This window comes from Antedon mediterranea, chromosome 11 (assembly GCF_964355755.1).
Source record: "Antedon mediterranea chromosome 11, ecAntMedi1.1, whole genome shotgun sequence".
Classification (NCBI taxonomy): Eukaryota; Metazoa; Echinodermata; class Crinoidea; order Comatulida; family Antedonidae; genus Antedon; species Antedon mediterranea.
The window spans coordinates 21,743,304-21,762,399 of NC_092680.1; the positions used below are offsets into that span (position 1 = coordinate 21,743,304).

Consider the following 19,096-nt stretch of genomic DNA (forward strand, 5'->3'; position numbering starts at 1 on the left):
CGCACAACAACATCAAACACTTCCGCGCTCCGCCGTCCGTCCTGTTGTTGATTCCTTTTTGCAGTGATTTCCTCTCTTTTCCTTTCATGTTTTTTTCCCATTGAAAGTCAATGAAAAGAAAGGTCATATGATAAGCTAATCTGCTCAGCAAGTTTTTTTGTGATTAAGGTGTAATTAATCATAAAGAGGTTTGTGTTAATTTTCTACTGAAAGTGACAGGCCAGCCTCGGCCATCGTCAGATGACTGGTCACGGGATTAGATTCTCTTCCGACGTCCTCTAACTAGGCCTAGTTAGGCCTTATTAGCCTAGGCCTACCTGGGTAATACTAGATACTTAGCTAGGCTAGGCCAATTAACAGACACAGTGGGTTTACTTTTCTAGGTGGGTTGTAAAAGATTTTAGCCTAGGCTAGGCCGTGTTTATTTTGGAATCTATCTTACACTAGGCTAGGGAGGTATAAAATTAAATTTTTTATACCTCCATCATGGTTTGAGAATAGAAAACCTGACATGCCATTTTTTTAGACCATACCGATTGATATTCGATAGTAAAACAATGGTATGGCCACTTTTAGTAAAGAAACTTGAAGACCAAGGCCCAGGCATGGAGTACTCCATGACCAAGGTAATAATGTGTAGTAACTGTTTATTAAGCTTTTTTTTTATTTATACTGCCTATTTCAGTTAAAACTAAAAGTAAACAATTTTGAAATCGTTTTGATGACGGCTCTAACTTTTCAAAGATGTTACATTCATAAATTGTTGATTCATATTTTAGTAATACCATGGCTGACTTTCTAGCTGAAAACAATGCCTGCGGGCAAATTATTGTGAAGTTGGTTTCCCGTGGAAATGCAATCATTGCTGAGTTGTTGCGACTGGCAGACTTTATTCCACCTGTGTTCCGTTTGGAAACTAAGCATGATCAAATGAAGTACTCAGAAATCTTGTTTGATTTTAACTATTTCAAAGCCTCTGATTATTATGATAACAAGATTGATGCAAAGCCAGTAAGATTCTTATATTTTACTAAAATACTTACTTAAAATGTAATCTATAATTTGTTAAAATGAACACATGATTAGTTGTACTGTAAGTTGGATGCTCGGCCAATTTATTACCTCAGAAAAAATGGTGAACCACTCCATATGTGTAACCAAATTCAGTTCCAGATAGTTTAATTTATGACAATTACAAAAGATACAGTAGGTAACATTTTTGTTTGTAATTGTAATTTTTTTTCTCTCTCTCATCAGGAATTGCAGGATATAGATGAGGAATTCCGTGAAAATAATATTGATATATTGCGAAGATTTTATCTAGCATTTGAAAGCATTCACAAATACATTTCAGATTTAAACAGGTTTACAGGATTTTGTTGTTTGTTTATTTGTATTTAAGTTTCCATGTATTGAAAGTTTTCAAGAAACATAGAATAAGTATAAAACCTAAAACATACTAATAAAATATAACAAATGACTCAAAGCTGAAATCTCTAATGTTGAAAGCAATTATGAAAATCAGTTTTTGTATAAGCAATTGCTTGTAGCTTTTTGAAAAAAAATATGCAAAATAAAACCAATTTTTTAATGTCCGTTATCCTTTCAGATTTTTAGACGATTTAGATGAAGGCGTGTTCATTCAACAAACACTTGAAAGTGTATTATTAAATGAAGATGGCAAACAACTTTTGGTAAATATATTAAATGTTAATATATTGATTGTAATCGTGTGTGAACTTTAAACCCAGTTCATCATTTTCGAGGCGTGTAGGGTGTTACCCCGGTGAACTGGTTCACAAAACAGTCCCTGTAACACCACCTACTGTATCTAATAGGACAGTGATTAATTTACTTCGTCTGAAGCCATGAAAAAAAAATAAATAAAAATTTAAAAAAAAATAATATTGTATAATAATAATAATAATATTTTTTTATACACATAGTCAATAAGCAGACCATTGAAATAAGCAAAGTATTGATTTGTACAGTATTTGTATTGTTTGTAGTGTGAAGCCCTGTACCTGTATGGTGTGATGCTTATTCTAGTAGACATGAGAATAGAAGGTATCGTTAGAGAGAGAATGCTGGTGTCTTATCATCGCTACAGGTAAGTTGACTCGCTTGGTTTCTTCACAATAGTACACAGGCAGAGGATCCCATACACGTTGCACACAGACACATGTTTCAACATCATCATCATCAAGCAGACGTATCTGAGATGAAGTTCACAATGCAACACGACAGTCATTTGTTTATCTTCTGATTTGGTAGTGAATAAATTGACTGGTGTCTCTTGCAACACAGTCAACATACAGTAGTTCATTGGTCTTCTTCCCCAGATAGCGAGAAATCTACCTGTCCAAAGTAGGTAAGATTGACCATAAAGATTAGGCTAGCTTATTATATATTTTTATTTAACTCATTTACAGTGCTGCACGTGCTGCAGTTGATTCCAACATGGATGATGTTTGCAAGCTACTAAGAAGTACTGGCTTCTCAACTCATCCAAACGCTAAGAGAGTACCTAACTATCCAGAGTCATACTTCAGGTAAACTATACTTAAGTTGACCAACTTAATATATACCATTCATGAAGTCATAAGATGTACTTGGTTCTCAACTCATCCAAATGCAAAGAGTCATACTTCAACTAAGCACTTACACAGACCAACTTAAATACTATTTACAAAGTTAGAAATCTAATTCACTTATCTGGGTTACTGGAAAAGAAAATCGTTCATAAAAATCCTTTTTTTTTTTCAGTCGAATACCAGTTAACAAGATGTTTGTAAACATGGTAATTGGTCGATTAAGGTCAGATGATATTTACAATCAGATATCCGCATACCCGCTACCGGAGCATCGTAGTACAGCTCTTGCAACCCAAGCGGCTATGCTGTACGTCATTCTTTATTTTGCTCCTGAAATATTGGCAACGCAACAATCGAAGATGCGAGAAATTGTTGATAAGCACTTTCCAGACAATTGGGTAATCATCTTCTTTTTTGCTCACCACGTTTTAATATAAATATATTTGTTGTTGCTAAAAACTTGTTTATACCTTCCTTGGCACTTTGCTATTTTTCACAAGCTGCCAGTCCTAGTTTGATTGTTGCTAATATACATAAGAGAAATGCTAGATGTAATTATTTAGATTATAATTTATCCTTGTTTGTATATAACTATAAATATGGACCTTGGTAGATTTTGTATATTTTGTTTTGCATTTTAAATTTTTGTATTTTGTATTTCAGGTGATTAGTATTTACATGGGGATTAGTGTAAATCTGATGGATGCCTGGATGCCATATAAGGCAGCGTATACTGCACTCACTAATACAGTTGATCCGACTAACATCAAAGAGCTGGTAAGTATACTTCTTGTCAGTTTTCCCCAAAACAATGGGGAACAAAGCATTATATTTCTATACCAATGTATAATCAAATTTACTACACATTTTAAGGTATACTCTTTGAAGGCCTACATCTTCAATAAATACTATGTAGGTGGTCTATCGCTGCTTTTACATGTTTTTTCACTTCAACAGCAAACAATCATGAAGCCTTTTTTTTATGAACAGTGAATGTCCACTACAACCAATATCAATAACTAAAAATAATTCATTTAAATTGGACACTACTTAAATTTTACAAATGTATATATGTATATATTTGTCATTTTAGAGCAATCGATATGATGAGCGTATACGTAAAGTGCGTAAAGCAACCAAACATTATCTGACGGAGGGCTCATTGACGGAGGAGTATGTACTTGATAACATACCTAAGTTAATGAACTGTCTTCGTGAATGTAATGTGACCATGCGATGGCTAATGCTGCACACGGCTGAGGGATGTATGTATTATCTTTTATACTGCTTTTTCAAAACTCACAACATTATTTTTGATTTTGTTAATTCAACTTCCCAATATAAAAGCAAAATGATAGATATAGTTACTTTGTTACCAAACTAGAATTCTAATAAATCCATAACCATAACCATGATGTATTTCAATTTAATTTTTACTTTAGTTTGAGCAATCAATTAAATATATTTTTGTGTTTAAAATTAGGAGAGTGAGTCTTGTTCAATTCTAAATTTATTTTTACTTTAGCATGGGACACGAATAAGAAGTGTTTTAAAGTGAGAGAGCAAGTCCTGTTTGATTCTAAGTTTAATCATCAACAACTATTTGAACTGCTTCTTGATACGGCTCAACTTGAATTTAAATTAAAAGAGGTTAGTTACTGCTTTATGCTTGATAATTTGTTATCTTTATTTACTTAACTTATATGTAAAACACTTTGTCAAGGATTATTAGTGTAATGTGGGCCAACCATACATAAGACAGAATACATAGATCAGGGAGTTGTAACAACTCCCTGCATAGACTAGTATGTAGTAGCCGCAACAGTGAAAGGTATGGTGAAAAATAACCAATTAAACTTTGTTTTAGATGTTTAAGAAAATGCTGAATGAGAAGCAGGAGAAGTGGGAGGATTACCAAAAAGAAGGAAGAGAAAGAATGGAAGAACTTGGAGATGTGTTCTCAGGAACTAAGCCACTTACCAGGATTGCCAGGAACGGTATGACCTGCTTCCATCTATGCATTTAAATATATTTATTATTTATTTATTTTTTTATTTATTTCATACACATCCAGTTAGCACAAACTCAACTATTACAGGATGGATAAACTTGGATAAAAGTGTACAACATAAAAATAAAATATAAAAAATGTGCACATGATACAATACGATATTATATATTGTCATTTTATGGTATAAATGAAATCTAGTTGGTTGGTTTACATTTTGATTTACACACAATATACAATGAAGGATTGGGAAAACAACAACATTAATCCTGATCATTGCTTTCTATTCATCAATGGGATCACACATGGAATTACTTACTTTATAATCCTGATCATTGATCATCCTAATCATTGCTTTCTATTCATCAATAGGATCACACATGGAATTACTTACTTTATAATCCTGATCATTGATCATCCTGATCATTGATCATCCTGATCATTGATCATCCTGATCATTGCTTTCTATTCATCAATGGGATCACACATGGAATTACTTACTTTATAATCCTGATCATTGATCATCCTGATCATTGCTTTCTATTCATCAATGGGATCACACATGGAATTACTTACTTTATAATTTTTAGTGGAATAATAATAATGTTCAATTTAATATAGCACAATAGCGCTGAACAATCAACAGAAAGAAGAAAAAAATACCAAAAAATTAATGTTGAAAGTACAAATTAAAAAGGCGGGATTTGAGGAGTTGTTTGAATGTCACATTGTGGCGAATGATTCATGTATGTCTATGTAAAGAAAAGACAATGAGTTCATTTTCAGTGAAAGTAACAAGTTTTAGGATCGATTTTGTTGCTACTTTAGATAATCTTAAGATGTGGTTTAGTGAGATGGCAAAACAGATTGGATCGTTGGATTACGATGACTCAACATCAGCTGGACGGAAAATTATTCAACTCATTCAAGCTCTCGAAGAGGTACATATGAAGACATTATTATTGTGATGATATTTTTATAAAAGGCTTAACAGTTACCTACTGCTGTTATAGCAAAATAGGTTTTATATAATAGATAGTGGATTATGCTTTTTAAACTCTACTGTGTATGTTGGTAAATTGAAATTGAGAAGTAAAACTGGTGTATAACAAGCAATTTAAATTGGAGTCCATTGGAAATAAGCTGTTTCAACATTATGGGTCATCATGGTAAGGTTTTCATGTTTACTGAATAAAACAAATTAACTTATTTCAGGTTCAAGAGTTCCACCAGTTAGAAGCCAACCTACAGGTGCGTCAATTCCTGGCTGAGACGCGGACGTACCTTCACCAGATGATTCGCACCATCAACATCAAAGAAGAGGTTTTGATCACAATGCAGATTGTAGCTGATTTGTCGTACGCATGGGAGTTGATTGATAGGTACACAAACTACATGCAGGCTGGAATTAAGAGCAATCCAGCTCTTGTCACTAAGCTCAGGGCAACATTCTTAAAGGTTTTTAATTGTTATTTTTAAAGTTTATTTTAGCCGTATAATATTACAACCAACTATACATATTATCTTTGTTATTATATTAATGATATATTGTCCAACAAAAACATGAAAAAATGAAGATTAATAAAATCAGACTTTAAATAGGCCATTTTGCAGTTTTAATAAAGTTATTCAAAACAAAACAAAATAATTATTTCACTTAAAAAGACAAACGAAACCTTTAAACGAAATCATTTAATTTCCAGCTTGCGTCAGCTCTTGATCTGCCACTGCTCCGTATCAATCAAGCACAAAGTCCTGACCTTGTTAGTGTATCTCAGTACTACTCAGGTGAACTCGTTTCATACGTACGTAAAGTGCTTCAGATTATACCACGTACCATGTTTAGTCTGTTATCCCAGATCATCCAACTACAGACCAATTCAATTAAAGAGGTTCCAACAAGGCTAGAGAAAGATAAACTTAGAGACTTTGCACAGCTTGATCTTAGATATGAAGTAAGTCAATTTTAGTTTTTGCATTCATCCATCTTTTTATCCATGATCATACAAATGGTGAAAATCTGTAATTAGGACAAGTATCAAAAGCTACTACTGTACCTTATTGCTAAAATCATATCAACAATTTGATATTGTATATGAATTACAAAACTTTGTTAAATCCATTGTTGATTCAATCCGAGTAAAATCCCATCCTTTGATTTTGTCCAAATTCCATGCCCAGAAATGCCGCATGGACTATACAATTTAACTTATCGCCACTGACTCTCAGTAGAACTTGAACCCTGATTTTGTACTTTGTACTAACAATGTAAGTCTTTGTTTAGGTTGCCCGCTTAACTCATTCCATATCCGTGTTCACTGAGGGCATACTGATGATGAAGACCACACTAGTTGGAATTATCAAGGTAATCAGTCATTAATAGTTATTTATTGAGATTATTATTAAACAAGAACTTTATGATTATCAAGCCTTAATATTTACTTTACATATTTTTATCTCATTGAATATCTTTCTTTTTGTTGAATGTACAAAAAATAAATAACAAATATGCTTGGTTACATTTTAGTAACTTTTATTACTTACTTGATACTATAATACAGTACATGTATCTTATTTTTAAGTTTCACATCATTAACAAATTAAAGTAAATCACTAATTATTCTCATACAAAACTGTGTTTTCATCATCAGTTGTATTCAATTCAATTTCTTTTTATTTCGGAAATATCATCCATATTAATAAACTTATAAACAGAAAAATCTCTAAACTTAAGTATATAGAATGCTTCTCCATCTGCAATACATTTTAGAGTTATGGAGCATATGTTTGCAAACACAAGCAACAAGGATGTTACCACTATTCAACATATGTTGAGTGTGCATATAGAAATTAATTGTTTTTCTGCTAGTTTGAAGTATATAAAATGTGTTATTAATAATTGTATATTTTTACATTGTTAGTATACCAGTTTGCTACAGCAACCCTTCTTGGTTGGTTAGAGATTATTGCAATTCCATAAGGAAGATTTAACCTACCATTATCTATTACCATTTTTATCAAATAACTGTACAGTAATTTGTGATTACTTGATACCAGTATGTTTTCCTCAGAATCTATGGCTACATAATGAGGACTATAAACATGACCATCTTTCTTACCACTGCCTACAAGAATTCTCATAAATTCTCATTTGCATCAAACATTTGTATTCTGTGATTACTCAAGTCTGCAACAATTATGTTTCCTTCCTTTGTAAGAGTAACATCTTCAGGTTCATTCATTTCTTCTTCATTGCTACCGTATGAGGCTATTTTACAAAGAAGTTTGCCATTATCAACATTAAATTTAAACACACAGTGATGCTCACTATCTGCAACATACATAGTTCTAGTGTTTTTATTCACTGTCAATCCACGAGGTTGTATGTTTTATAGTTCCTTGTCCAAATGTACAAATTTGTTGAAATTTATCATCATACATGACAACAGTTTTGTTCATTTTGTCAATATAAACGATTCGGCCATTATCTATTTGATGCATGCAAGAAACCTGTACATCTTCTGGTACCTCTATTTTACCCATAAATAAATAATCTTGGTTAAACTTTAATACATCTTTACTCAAACTAGATACAATTAAATATCCATCATTAACTTTGTTATTCTTATCATGTATTTTAAGATATTGTATGTCATTAATGGTATGTACCAGTCATACTGCTTCTACCTTAATATTCATACTGGTCTCCTTTATTTTGTACTCTTCATTTCCTACGCATTCCACTTCAGTGGCTGATTGTTTACCTGACTCGTTAATTAAAGTGACAGACAAGTGAGATGTCTCACTTTCTACTGATCTGGACATAACTTTCACTTCAACAGACTCTCCTGTTACAGATCATGCCAGTTACTGCAGTAACTATTTTATTTACTGCAATCATTTTCGGATTGTTTCAATGTGAAGCATTCACTACAATAAACAAGGTGCATGATTATTATCTTAAAAAGCTTTTGATAATTGCAATAATGTGACTAGGAGGAAAGGTTTGGTTCCTTAGTAAGTCATACCCAATATTAAATTTAATGAATGGTTGTATGTTTAGATTGATCCAAAGCAACTTCTTGAAGATGGTATTAGGAAAGAGCTTGTAATGCAGGTTGCCTCAGCTCTGCACAGTGGTCTGACATTTAATGCTAAAAACAAGGTAAGTAAATTAAGTAAATATATTAGTTAGCGTTACTGATAAATTAAAATCAAATGTACTGTGGTTGAAATGTACTAGATAGACATTTTCAAGATTTTTAATATTTAATAAAATAAAGTTCATAGATATATAAACAAGTGTATTTCCAAACTACCAACTAGATTTAATTATTTTACATTGAAACCAGATGTAATTGTTCACATATTTAATGTTTGTTTCTTTGCAGAATGGTGATTTGATTACAAGACTGGGCGGCCTAGGAGCGAAGATGAATGGATTTGTGAGGTCATTTGAATATATTCAGGATTATGTCAACATTTATGGACTCAAAATCTGGCATGAAGAAGTATCGCGCATAATTAATTACAATATTGAGCAAGAATGTAACAGCTTTCTGAGAACTAAGGTAAGAGTTGGTAGCCTGTACTATGTACATAATTTATTATGTTGCAATTCAACTGCAAGGAAATTAAGTTATGATTCTTGATGACGGCAACTTCCATTTTTATTCCTAATAATATACCAATAAGAAGTAGTAGCATGGTAATTGTTAATGTTGTAAGCCCAAAATAATATTTTAATTTGTGCAGGTCCATGACTGGGAGAGTGTGTATCAGTCTCCAACAATACCTATCCCAAGATTCCCTCCAGTTGATATTTCCATTAATTTTATGGGCAGACTTGTCAGAGAGATTCTACGGATGACTGACCCACTGTATGTATCCGATTAAGTTTTATTTTTTAAACACTTTAACTATTACTTGGCAAAATTCCAAGGTATTTGTTTTGCATGTTTATTATTTGCATCCTTTATTGATTTTCAAGAAATTTGGTAAATTTTATGAATATGAATAATTTTATAATGCCAATATTGGCTGAAATAATACTCAGTTTTTCATTTGACTTATTTTAAAGTAAAATGTGTATTAACATTCCACTGTGTATGGTTTAAAAGAAAAAATGATTTTAAAATGTTATCGTGCAGCAATTTGTTTTGTTCAATGATATTTATTTTTCAGAACGACATCTTTCATTGACCAAATGAACACCTGGTATGATTTGAAGAACAAGACTGAAGTTCTTGATAAGCGAATCTTCTCTAAAATGCAGGTGAGAAAATATAGCATGCAAATAAACAATGATTTGTGTATATGTATGTTTATTTCTCATTACCTAAATACAGTACAGTCTATGGTTCACCCATACTGTAGTTCCTGGAAGTTGTAATGTATTGTTATTTGGACGTCTTAGACATATCATACTTTCTATTTCAGCAAAGCATTGGTACATGTGGGTTGACTGGAGTTGATCGTCTGCTCTGTTTCATGATTGTACGGGAACTACAAAACTTTTTGGCCATTCTAGAACGAGGTGTGCTAAGGGATAAGCAATGGCTGGATATGTTTGGTAGTCTTATGAAATCTCTTAATCCTGTCAGAGGATTAGTAGGTAATCTTTTTAAATTTATTTGTCTATTGATTTTTTGAACTTCCCAGTAAAAACACTTATTTATTATGTGTGGTTAATTGTTTCTATCATATTTATATTCTTTTCTCGTTTTAATGCCAACGTATTTTTTTTTCATTTTAATGCCAACGTATTTTTATTTAGAAAGAGATACTGAATCTAGTCAACTGCACTTGTTTAGTAAACAGTAACTTTTCACAACCTAAATTTAATACTATCTGGCTGAAGGACGATGATGAATATATCCGTAACATACTTTTATCAAATGAAAATCAGTGCATTCTACATCCATCTTAATATTAAGACCACAATATTCAATCCTCAAATTCAATTCTGTTAACAATAGTAATACACATAATTAGAGTATATTTATTAAAAGAAGAACTGGTTTCAGTTTCGGTACATTGATAAAACATTTCAACAACTTTTCTTTTGTACAGCTAACCCAGCAAAGCATTATTCACAATTCATAAACAAAGCCAACAAAATGTGGCAGCCTTTTATCATTATGGTGCTAAAAGTGGGACAGATGCAGTTACTACGGCGACTCATTGCTAATGACCTTAAGTTCACTTGCAAATTTGACTCTAATTTCTTGTCAAATGGATTGGAAACAATGAACAAGTAAGTCTACTTATACAGCAGTTTATATTTATTATTCTTTATCATAAAACAATAACAAACAAATAACTACAAAGTAAGTGGCAGGAAACACAAAAGGGAACTAAATCCCTATGACAAGAGCCTGTGAATCCTCAAGTAGCACATAAAGATAAAATATAGCATTTCAATAAATATATCGGCAAACAAAAATATCAAGTGTTTGCCCACACTTACAAATACATTGTATACAGTACGAACAATATTTAGCTCTGTCTACACTATCAAACTAGTTTGACAAAAATGTGTGATGTGCCCAAATATAGTGGTGATATGCTCAAATATGGTAATGATATGACATCATCATGTCCATATATATATGAGTACATCACATTTTTTACGTCACATAAATGTGATAGTGTAGACAGAACTTTAATTTTAATAAATTTTGAATTTTTAGGGGATTACTAAAGGATGTAGAAGCTCACTATCAAGACCCAACTTTACCGTACCCTAAGGAAGAGAACCCACTGATGTATGAACTATCATCTTACCTTGAGTCTGCTGGGTTCTGCCAACCACTTGCTAAGGTCAATATAAATTACATCTTTAACACATATAAATACAATTATATTAGGTGTACTGTAGCCATGCCATACAACCCAACCTATTACAATTATATTAGGTGTAACCATGCCATACAACCCAACCTATTACAATTATATTAGGTGTAGCCATGCCATACAACCCAACCTATTACAATTATATTAGGTGTAGCCATGCAATACAACCCAACCTATTACAATTATATTAGGTGTAGCCATGCCATACAACCCAACCTATTACAATTATATTAGGTGTAGCCATGCCATACAACCCAACCTATTACAATTATATTAGGTGTAGCCATGCCATACAACCCAACCTATTACAATTATATTAGGTGTAGCCATGCCATACAACCCAACCTATTACAATTATATTAGGTGTAGCCATGCCATACAACCCAACCTATTACAATTATATTAGGTGTAGCCATGCCATACAACCCAACCTATTACAATTATATTAGGTGTAGCCATGCCATACAACCCAACCTATTACAATTATATTAGGTGTAGCCATGCCATACAACCCAACCTATTACAATTATATTAGGTGTAGCCATGCCATAAAACCCAACCTATTACAATTATATTAGGTGTAGCCATGCCATGCAACCCAACCTATTACAATTATATTAGGTGTAGCCATGCCATACAACCCAACCTATTACAATTATATTAGGTGTAGCCATGCCATACAACCCAACCTATTACAATTATATTAGGTGTAGCCATGCCATACAACCCAACCTATTACAATTATATTAGGTGTAGCCATGCCATACAACCCAACCTATTACAATTATATTAGGTGTAGCCATGCCATACAACCCAACCTAGTACAATTATATTAGGTGTAGCCATGCCATACAACCCAACCTATTACAATTATATTAGGTGTAGCCATGCCATAAAACCCAACCTATTACAATTATATTAGGTGTAGCCATGCCATGCAACCCAACCTATTACAATTATATTAGGTGTAGCCATGCCATACAACCCAACCTATTACAATTATATTAGGTGTAGCCATTCCATACAACCCAACCTATTACAATTATATTAGGTGTAGCCATGCCATACAACCCAACCTATTACAATTATATTAGGTTTAGCCATGCCATACAACCCAACCTATTACAATTATATTAGGTGTAGCCATGCCATACAACCCAACCTATTACAATTATATTAGGTGTAGCCATGCCATACAACCCAACCTATTACAATTACAGTATATTAGGTGTAGCCATGCCATACAACCCAACCTATTACAATTATATTAGGTGTAGCCATGCCATACAACCCAACCTATTACAATTATATTAGGTGTAGCCATGCCATACAACCCAACCTATTACAATTATATTAGGTGTAGCCATGCCATACAACCCAACCTATTACAATTATATTAGGTGTAGCCATGCCATACAACCCAACCTATTATAATTATATTAGGTGTAGCCATGCCATACAACCCAACCTATTACAATTATATTAGGTGTAGCCATGCCATACAACCCAACCTATTACAATTATATTAGGTGTAGCCATGCCATAAAACCCAACCTATTACAATTATATTAGGTGTAGCCATGCCATGCAACCCAACCTATTACAATTATATTAGGTGTAGCCATGCCATACAACCCAACCTATTACAATTATATTAGGTGTAGCCATGCCATAAAACCCAACCTATTACAATTATATTAGGTGTAGCCATGCCATACAACCCAACCTATTACAATTATATTAGGTGTAGCCATGCCATACAACCCAACCTATTACAATTATATTAGGTGTAGCCATGCCATACAACCCAACCTATTACAATTATATTAGGTGTAGCCATGCCATACAACCCAACCTATTACAATTATATTTGGTGTAGCCATGCCATGCAACCCAACCTATTACAATTATATTAGGTGTAGCCATGCCATACAACCCAACCTATTACAATTATATTAGGTGTAGCCATGCCATAAAACCCAACCTATTACAATTATATTAGGTGTAGCCATGCCATACAACCCAACCTATTACAATTATATTAGGTGTAGCCATGCCATACAACCCAACCTATTACAATTATATTAGGTGTAGCCATGCCATACAACCCAACCTATTACAATTATATTAGGTGTAGCCATGCCATACAACCCAACCTATTACAATTATATTAGGTGTAGCCATGCCATACAACCCAACCTATTACAATTATATTAGGTGTAGCCAAGCCATACAATTACAACCCAACCTATTACAATTATATTAGGTGTAGCCATGCCATACAACCCAACCTATTAATGAATGTTTCGTATTCATTGAGTATATTTTCATTTCTAAAGCTCTGTCTACACTATCACACTAACGCCCGTATTCTTAAACCGGACTTTAGTCGTAGTTCGAGCTAAAACTAAAAAAATGACGTCATTTTAATTCATAAACCGAACTTCAACTAAATCACCGACTAAATCAGGCCAACCTCGACTAAATCGAGACGGATTTTGATCGATTTTTTTAGTCCTGGAGGGGGCAGACTAAATGGTCGACTAAATGGTTTTTAAACGATGTTTATAAAAAACGTAACAGTCATTGAGTTGTTATATTGGCCAGATATTGAAGAATGAAATATCTATATTTATATTAGCTTAATTAAATATACATTGGTATAAATTATAATAATGAAAATCATCTTTATTTACAACTGTATACAAATTACATTATTTTCTTCGCGCAAGTCCGACTTGAGCTACGTCACGCCATAGCGACAATGGGAGATGCGGCAATTCACCACGCGATGAAATGTTTAGGGGGCCTAGCGCTTTCTTGTCATGCTATGAAGTGCGTGGTTCGTGGCAATCATACTTTGTTGGGGGCCTAGAAAATATAAAAGTTACCGTACCGCCATGGTTCCTAATTATATTTTTAAGATTTTATTTGTTGTTAATCAAATATACTTCACTGTTAAATTAATACTGATATTGTTCTAATAATTAACGATTAAAATTATTTTTCATGTATATAGTCCTGATGCGTAAAAAGTGTTGTAAGAAATGGAAAGTGATATCAATGCGCAAAATTTCGTCTGCTCCTCAAATACTCTCTTGTCATTGGCCAATGTATAGCCTTTGTTACTCAGACGTGTGCAACTCGACTAAAAGTTCGACTTCATTAAGTCGAACTGCAAACTTCGACTACTTCGTTTTTGAATCGAATTTGAAGTAATAGCTCGAACTACAACTTTTCCAAGTCGAACTTCGAACTACGACTAAAGTCCGGTTTAAGAATACGGGCGTAAGTGTGACAAAAAAGTGTGATGTGCCCACATATGGTAGTGATATGCCCAAATATGGTAGTGATATGAAATCATCATGTCAATATAGGGGCATTTTTTGTCACATAAAGTTTGATAGTGTAGACAGAACTTTACTGTCCTATTCAACTCTGCAATTTTTCAACTCGTGTAAATATTTAAACCCATTCAACTCATAAACGTTCCTAACTGGTATTTAGTTAAGCATTTTCTTGTATTTTCAATTTGTTTCTTTTGTAGATTTATATCACAACAAAGCGAGTGCCATATCTGTCTTTAATCACCTTCCTATTTGTGACGTCACAGTTACCAAAACTCCAATATGTCAAGTCTGTAGGTAAGTGATCAAACTTAGTGTGTTCTATTGTTTATCATCTTCAAATTATTATGCTGAGATGTAAATCCGGAGCGGATCCACAATTTGTTATCATTAGTCTATCAAAAAGAAGTTTGTATTTTGATTGTAGTTGTCAAACGGAAGGATTGCGCCTATAGTGCTACTGCTGGATCCGCCCCTGGAGATAGTATTTTAAAATAGTCCTTTCGTCCAGTGCCCACCAGAGGAGAGGCATAAGCCAATACGTCTGAGGCAGATACTAGATGCTATAAGAGTCAGCAGTGCTGATTTCAAATGCCTAACAGGACCCCAGCTCCATATACAGCACCCGATATTCTCCCATCCAAGCTCTAACCAGGCCCAACGTTGCTTAACTTCGGTCATCTAACGAGAACCAGTGTTTCAACATGGTAAGATCTTGCAGTATATCCATGCCAGTTACTTATATATTATATTGTTTGTGTTTACAGGAAGTATGATTGCTCGTCAGATAAAAGACCCTATTGATGGACCTCCCTTCATTGCTGGAACCATTACACTTCTCAAGCAGTTCCATTCAGAGAACACCGATCAGTTTCTAGCTCTTCTAGGCCAATATGTCCGATCTCACGTGGAAGCTGCTGCCACCGTGTACGTTCCCCTTCATTACCTTTTTCATCCGTTTTTCTGATTATTTTATTAAAAACTTGTTACTTTGCTATGGCTTTATGCATAATGCACATATTTATTTATAGAGTTGCAATAATTTCATTCAACAACAGAGTTGATGTGCTGTATCTATTTTTTTGTTTGCCGTTTTAAAAGATGGATTCATTTTAATTCAAATCTCTCCTGAAAACTCACTTATTTCAATAGTTATTCTTTTCATGTTGGACTGTGAGACTCCAGTAAAAAGCGCTTTATATTTGATATTATTGTTATGTTGCAGGTCCAAGACTCCAGAACTTCCTATAGAAGCAGTGAATGTTTTGGCCTTTCTTGATGATTTTGTACACTACGGCTCCCTGCCTAGAAAGGTAAGTAGCTGCTGTAACTTGTTCTTCAATTTTTTGTCCGTGTCATGTGACCACAAATATCCTGTACTGCCAAAACCAAAAGATGAAATAAAAATTACAGATGACGGTGTTGGAGGGGAGGTGAGATGGATGAAGAATGAGCGCCCTCTGGTTCTACTACAGCTATTAACATACCTTTCTGTCTAAGCTTTGTTTGAATTAGCCTAACAATATCTCTTTTTTTTTCAGATGGTAGAAGCTCACGTACCAGCATACATTTTTGATGAATTCAAAAGTAATTGCTAAACAAAGGACAATTAGAGAGAAGGCGGATGGAATATTAAATTAATCAGCAAAAGATGATAATGGTTAACATTGTTTAAATTAATTAAATTGAGTGGAAGATGATGGTAAGCCTAGTGATGGCAACAACACTGTTCCAAATCATCATTTATTTATCAGTTTCATTCATGTTAAAGTAAACAGTGTATTGGTGCATGTTGATACAGTGGTCTCCTAATTAAAAATTATGTCAAATGTATATAATTTAACTACATAAAGGTCAAAATCCAGCCTAATTTGCATACTATGTTTATTCTTTACACCTGTCGGCAACCAATTTATTCTTGCTGGCAAAACTAAATAGGAAAACATTGTTTATGTATTAATGTTAAGTGCATGTCATATACTGTAATCAGATTTGAAAAAGAGACATTTATTTTAAAAGATGCTGCATGATAAGGAACAAAAAACTAAATACAAATGCACCATCTTGTTAGCCTGTTGTACAGTATGTACTATATGGACCAACATACACTTTGACAAAATATTAATAGTACAGGTTTTAACTGTAGTAGAGATTGGTGTTATCACACACTACAGTAATGGCCTCATAATAATGTATTAATTATGCTCATCATTTTTATAGAAATTATATCAAAGTTTAAAAATATAATTTTATAGGCTGCTGCAATAATTAATGTGTATATATTTTAATTATAGATAAATTTACTTTATTTGATGAGCTGCTGATACAGTACTTAAATTGAGGTAGTCACAAATATTTGTTTATTTCACCAAAACAAAATATGGTGTCATAATCCATTTAAAGAATCCACTTATGGTAAAAACCATGATAGATTTGGACCATAATTTATTGGTATATGCATGAGTGTGTAACAGATGTTTAAGCACGATCTACTTCATTTACAGACACTTTGTGGTTTTTTCAAAAAACAAATACTGTATATAATAAAACAGATGGACTCTTACATTTTTTTTCTTCAAAATGATGTTTTCATTTCAAGTTGAAGATAACCTTTTTTTAACATTACTGCAAACTACACTGAGAATTAACTGAAAAGAAACACAGAAAGCAATACATGGCACAAGAAATCATAAGAACATTACAAATTAGTTTCTCCTGCTGATTCTATAGTGTTCTTTATTTCATTGCCAAAATTCCAAGTCATGTGCAATTATTCTGGGAGCCAGTAACATATGATTTCACCCCATTCCACCCAGAAGGTTTGACCCCTTAATGTTGTTGCTTAAAATTGATACAGTAAAAACATGGTTTGCATACAAAGTCATTCTTCCTTTAAACAATTGAATTATTGTGATACAATGATATAACCACGAGTTTTAGAAGTTGATGTATCAACTGTGTTCATAGAATGAAACAAATGATGAGATGTTACCCAGCATTCATCAGTTGCAGGCCATGTATCTAAGATAAGGAAGCTGTCGCTGTCCTCGTGGTAGCCACACAAGGGACTAAAATGACCAGAAACAGTCTGACCTGGATATATCACCTTTAAATCGTAATTTATAATCACCGAACAACTTGAGTCCTTGTGACTGAGAGCACTTTTTGCTTTTGTACGAAATTCTTCTACTGAACTGTCTGCTGCTGGGTGCATAGTTGCTAGGTAACCATGAGCTCTGACCAAGTCTGTGATTTGCTGCAAAGTGCATCCTTCCTTGCTTACCACTGATTCAGTCAGAATACTGTTAGTTTCTTTCAATGAAAACATGTTTGCTTCACTGAATGGAAGCTGGTCATCGTTGCCATGTTTACCAATAAGATAGGCGTTCATGGCTAGCACGCTGCTAACTACCCCACAGAACGTCGAGTTGTGTTGCTTCTTGAATATTCTATCAATGATCGGCTGATAGTATGATCTCTCGGAAGCTTCTGTTTTGAGTCTCTGTCCATCGGGACTATACAGCGGTACCACAGACATCTTAACTGAAATTAATTGCATTAATAATTAATACCTTATGCAATGACATTATTGGAATGTATTGTATTAAAAATGTTTTTGTTTAAAAAAAATCTACTGTAAAATAATTTATCAGGGTTTTATATTAGAAGATTGTGACATATATATTATAATTATATATATGCAGTAGTAGTATGTTTCTGCTATATTGGCGTACCATACCTTACACACATTAAAGTACGAGTAGCCTGGAGCTACAAAATATACCTGTAGCCTGCTATAAATTTGGGCGTTCCATACTCGGACGGAGCGCCGCCTGTTGATCTGCTTTTCTCAAAATAAAATTACAAGCGGCGGAGCCCGGGAAATATACTCATTACTAGCAAGAATTTGTTATCCCGTAATTATCTATTTGACCTAGGCCTAGTACGAAGTTCTTTCATTATCTAATAGCATAGCAAAAAGAACCTTTACTAACTATACGGCGTTGTCGATGTGTCCTACTTGTTGTTGATGTCAATAAGATAGAGGGCGTGTATCTCCATAAAAGAGTCGATTATTGGGGGTTGTCTACAACCTTATATGCTTACCTACTTTTCAATATTAAATAATAATAATATTAATAATAATAAAGGAATTTTCAACAAGTTAATTAACCAGGGCCGGCCACATTTTGGCATTCTTGTGACATCATAATACATGATTTAATTTTGTTATAGACACTTATAGTCTATGATAGGCCTAACTAGGCCTATACAACAATTTGAAATTATTA

At 33.5% G+C, this 19,096-nt stretch overlaps 2 protein-coding genes across 3 annotated transcripts; one reads left to right on the top strand and one right to left on the bottom strand.

Annotated features, from left to right (window-relative positions):
- Positions 1-35: 35 nt before the first annotated feature.
- Positions 36-16,520, top strand: LOC140062264 (WASH complex subunit 5-like). The gene is made up of 26 exons (XM_072108397.1): positions 36-188; positions 780-1,011; positions 1,258-1,364; positions 1,610-1,694; positions 2,010-2,110; positions 2,433-2,552; positions 2,767-2,992; positions 3,258-3,371; positions 3,688-3,859; positions 4,120-4,244; positions 4,462-4,591; positions 5,431-5,543; positions 5,818-6,060; positions 6,306-6,557; positions 6,887-6,967; positions 8,666-8,767; positions 8,994-9,173; positions 9,358-9,482; positions 9,787-9,877; positions 10,042-10,216; positions 10,675-10,858; positions 11,295-11,424; positions 15,005-15,101; positions 15,572-15,731; positions 16,030-16,117; positions 16,346-16,520. Exons 2-26 carry the CDS (start codon positions 787-789, stop codon positions 16,400-16,402), a joined length of 3,483 nt encoding a protein of 1,160 aa, XP_071964498.1. The 5' UTR covers positions 36-188; positions 780-786; the 3' UTR covers positions 16,403-16,520.
- Positions 16,521-17,066: 546 nt separating this feature from the next.
- On the bottom strand, positions 17,067-18,843 carry LOC140062265 (uncharacterized). Of its 2 annotated transcripts, none has more exons than XM_072108398.1 (2): positions 18,800-18,843; positions 17,067-18,347 (listed from the first exon to the last, which is right to left on the bottom strand). In XM_072108398.1, exon 2 carries the CDS (start codon positions 18,340-18,342, stop codon positions 17,710-17,712), a length of 633 nt encoding a protein of 210 aa, XP_071964499.1. In that variant the 5' UTR covers positions 18,343-18,347; positions 18,800-18,843; the 3' UTR covers positions 17,067-17,709. The 2 variants fall into 2 exon arrangements, with proteins under 2 accessions (XP_071964499.1, XP_071964500.1); XM_072108399.1 differs by having other exon boundaries at positions 18,790-18,826.
- Positions 18,844-19,096: the final 253 nt, after the last annotated feature.

Bases quoted from the DNA above. Each gene is read 5' to 3' on its own strand.
- LOC140062264 (XM_072108397.1), top strand. From the start codon at position 787: ATGGCTGACTTTCTAGCTGAAAACAATGCCTGCGGGCAAATTATTGTG. The intron at 9,483-9,786 runs GTATGTATCCGA...TTTATTTTTCAG, and splicing joins CTACGGATGACTGACCCACT to AACGACATCTTTCATTGACC. The intron at 16,118-16,345 runs GTAAGTAGCTGC...TTTTTTTTTCAG, and splicing joins ACGGCTCCCTGCCTAGAAAG to ATGGTAGAAGCTCACGTACC.
- LOC140062265 (XM_072108398.1), bottom strand. From the start codon at position 18,342: ATGTCTGTGGTACCGCTGTATAGTCCCGATGGACAGAGACTCAAAACA.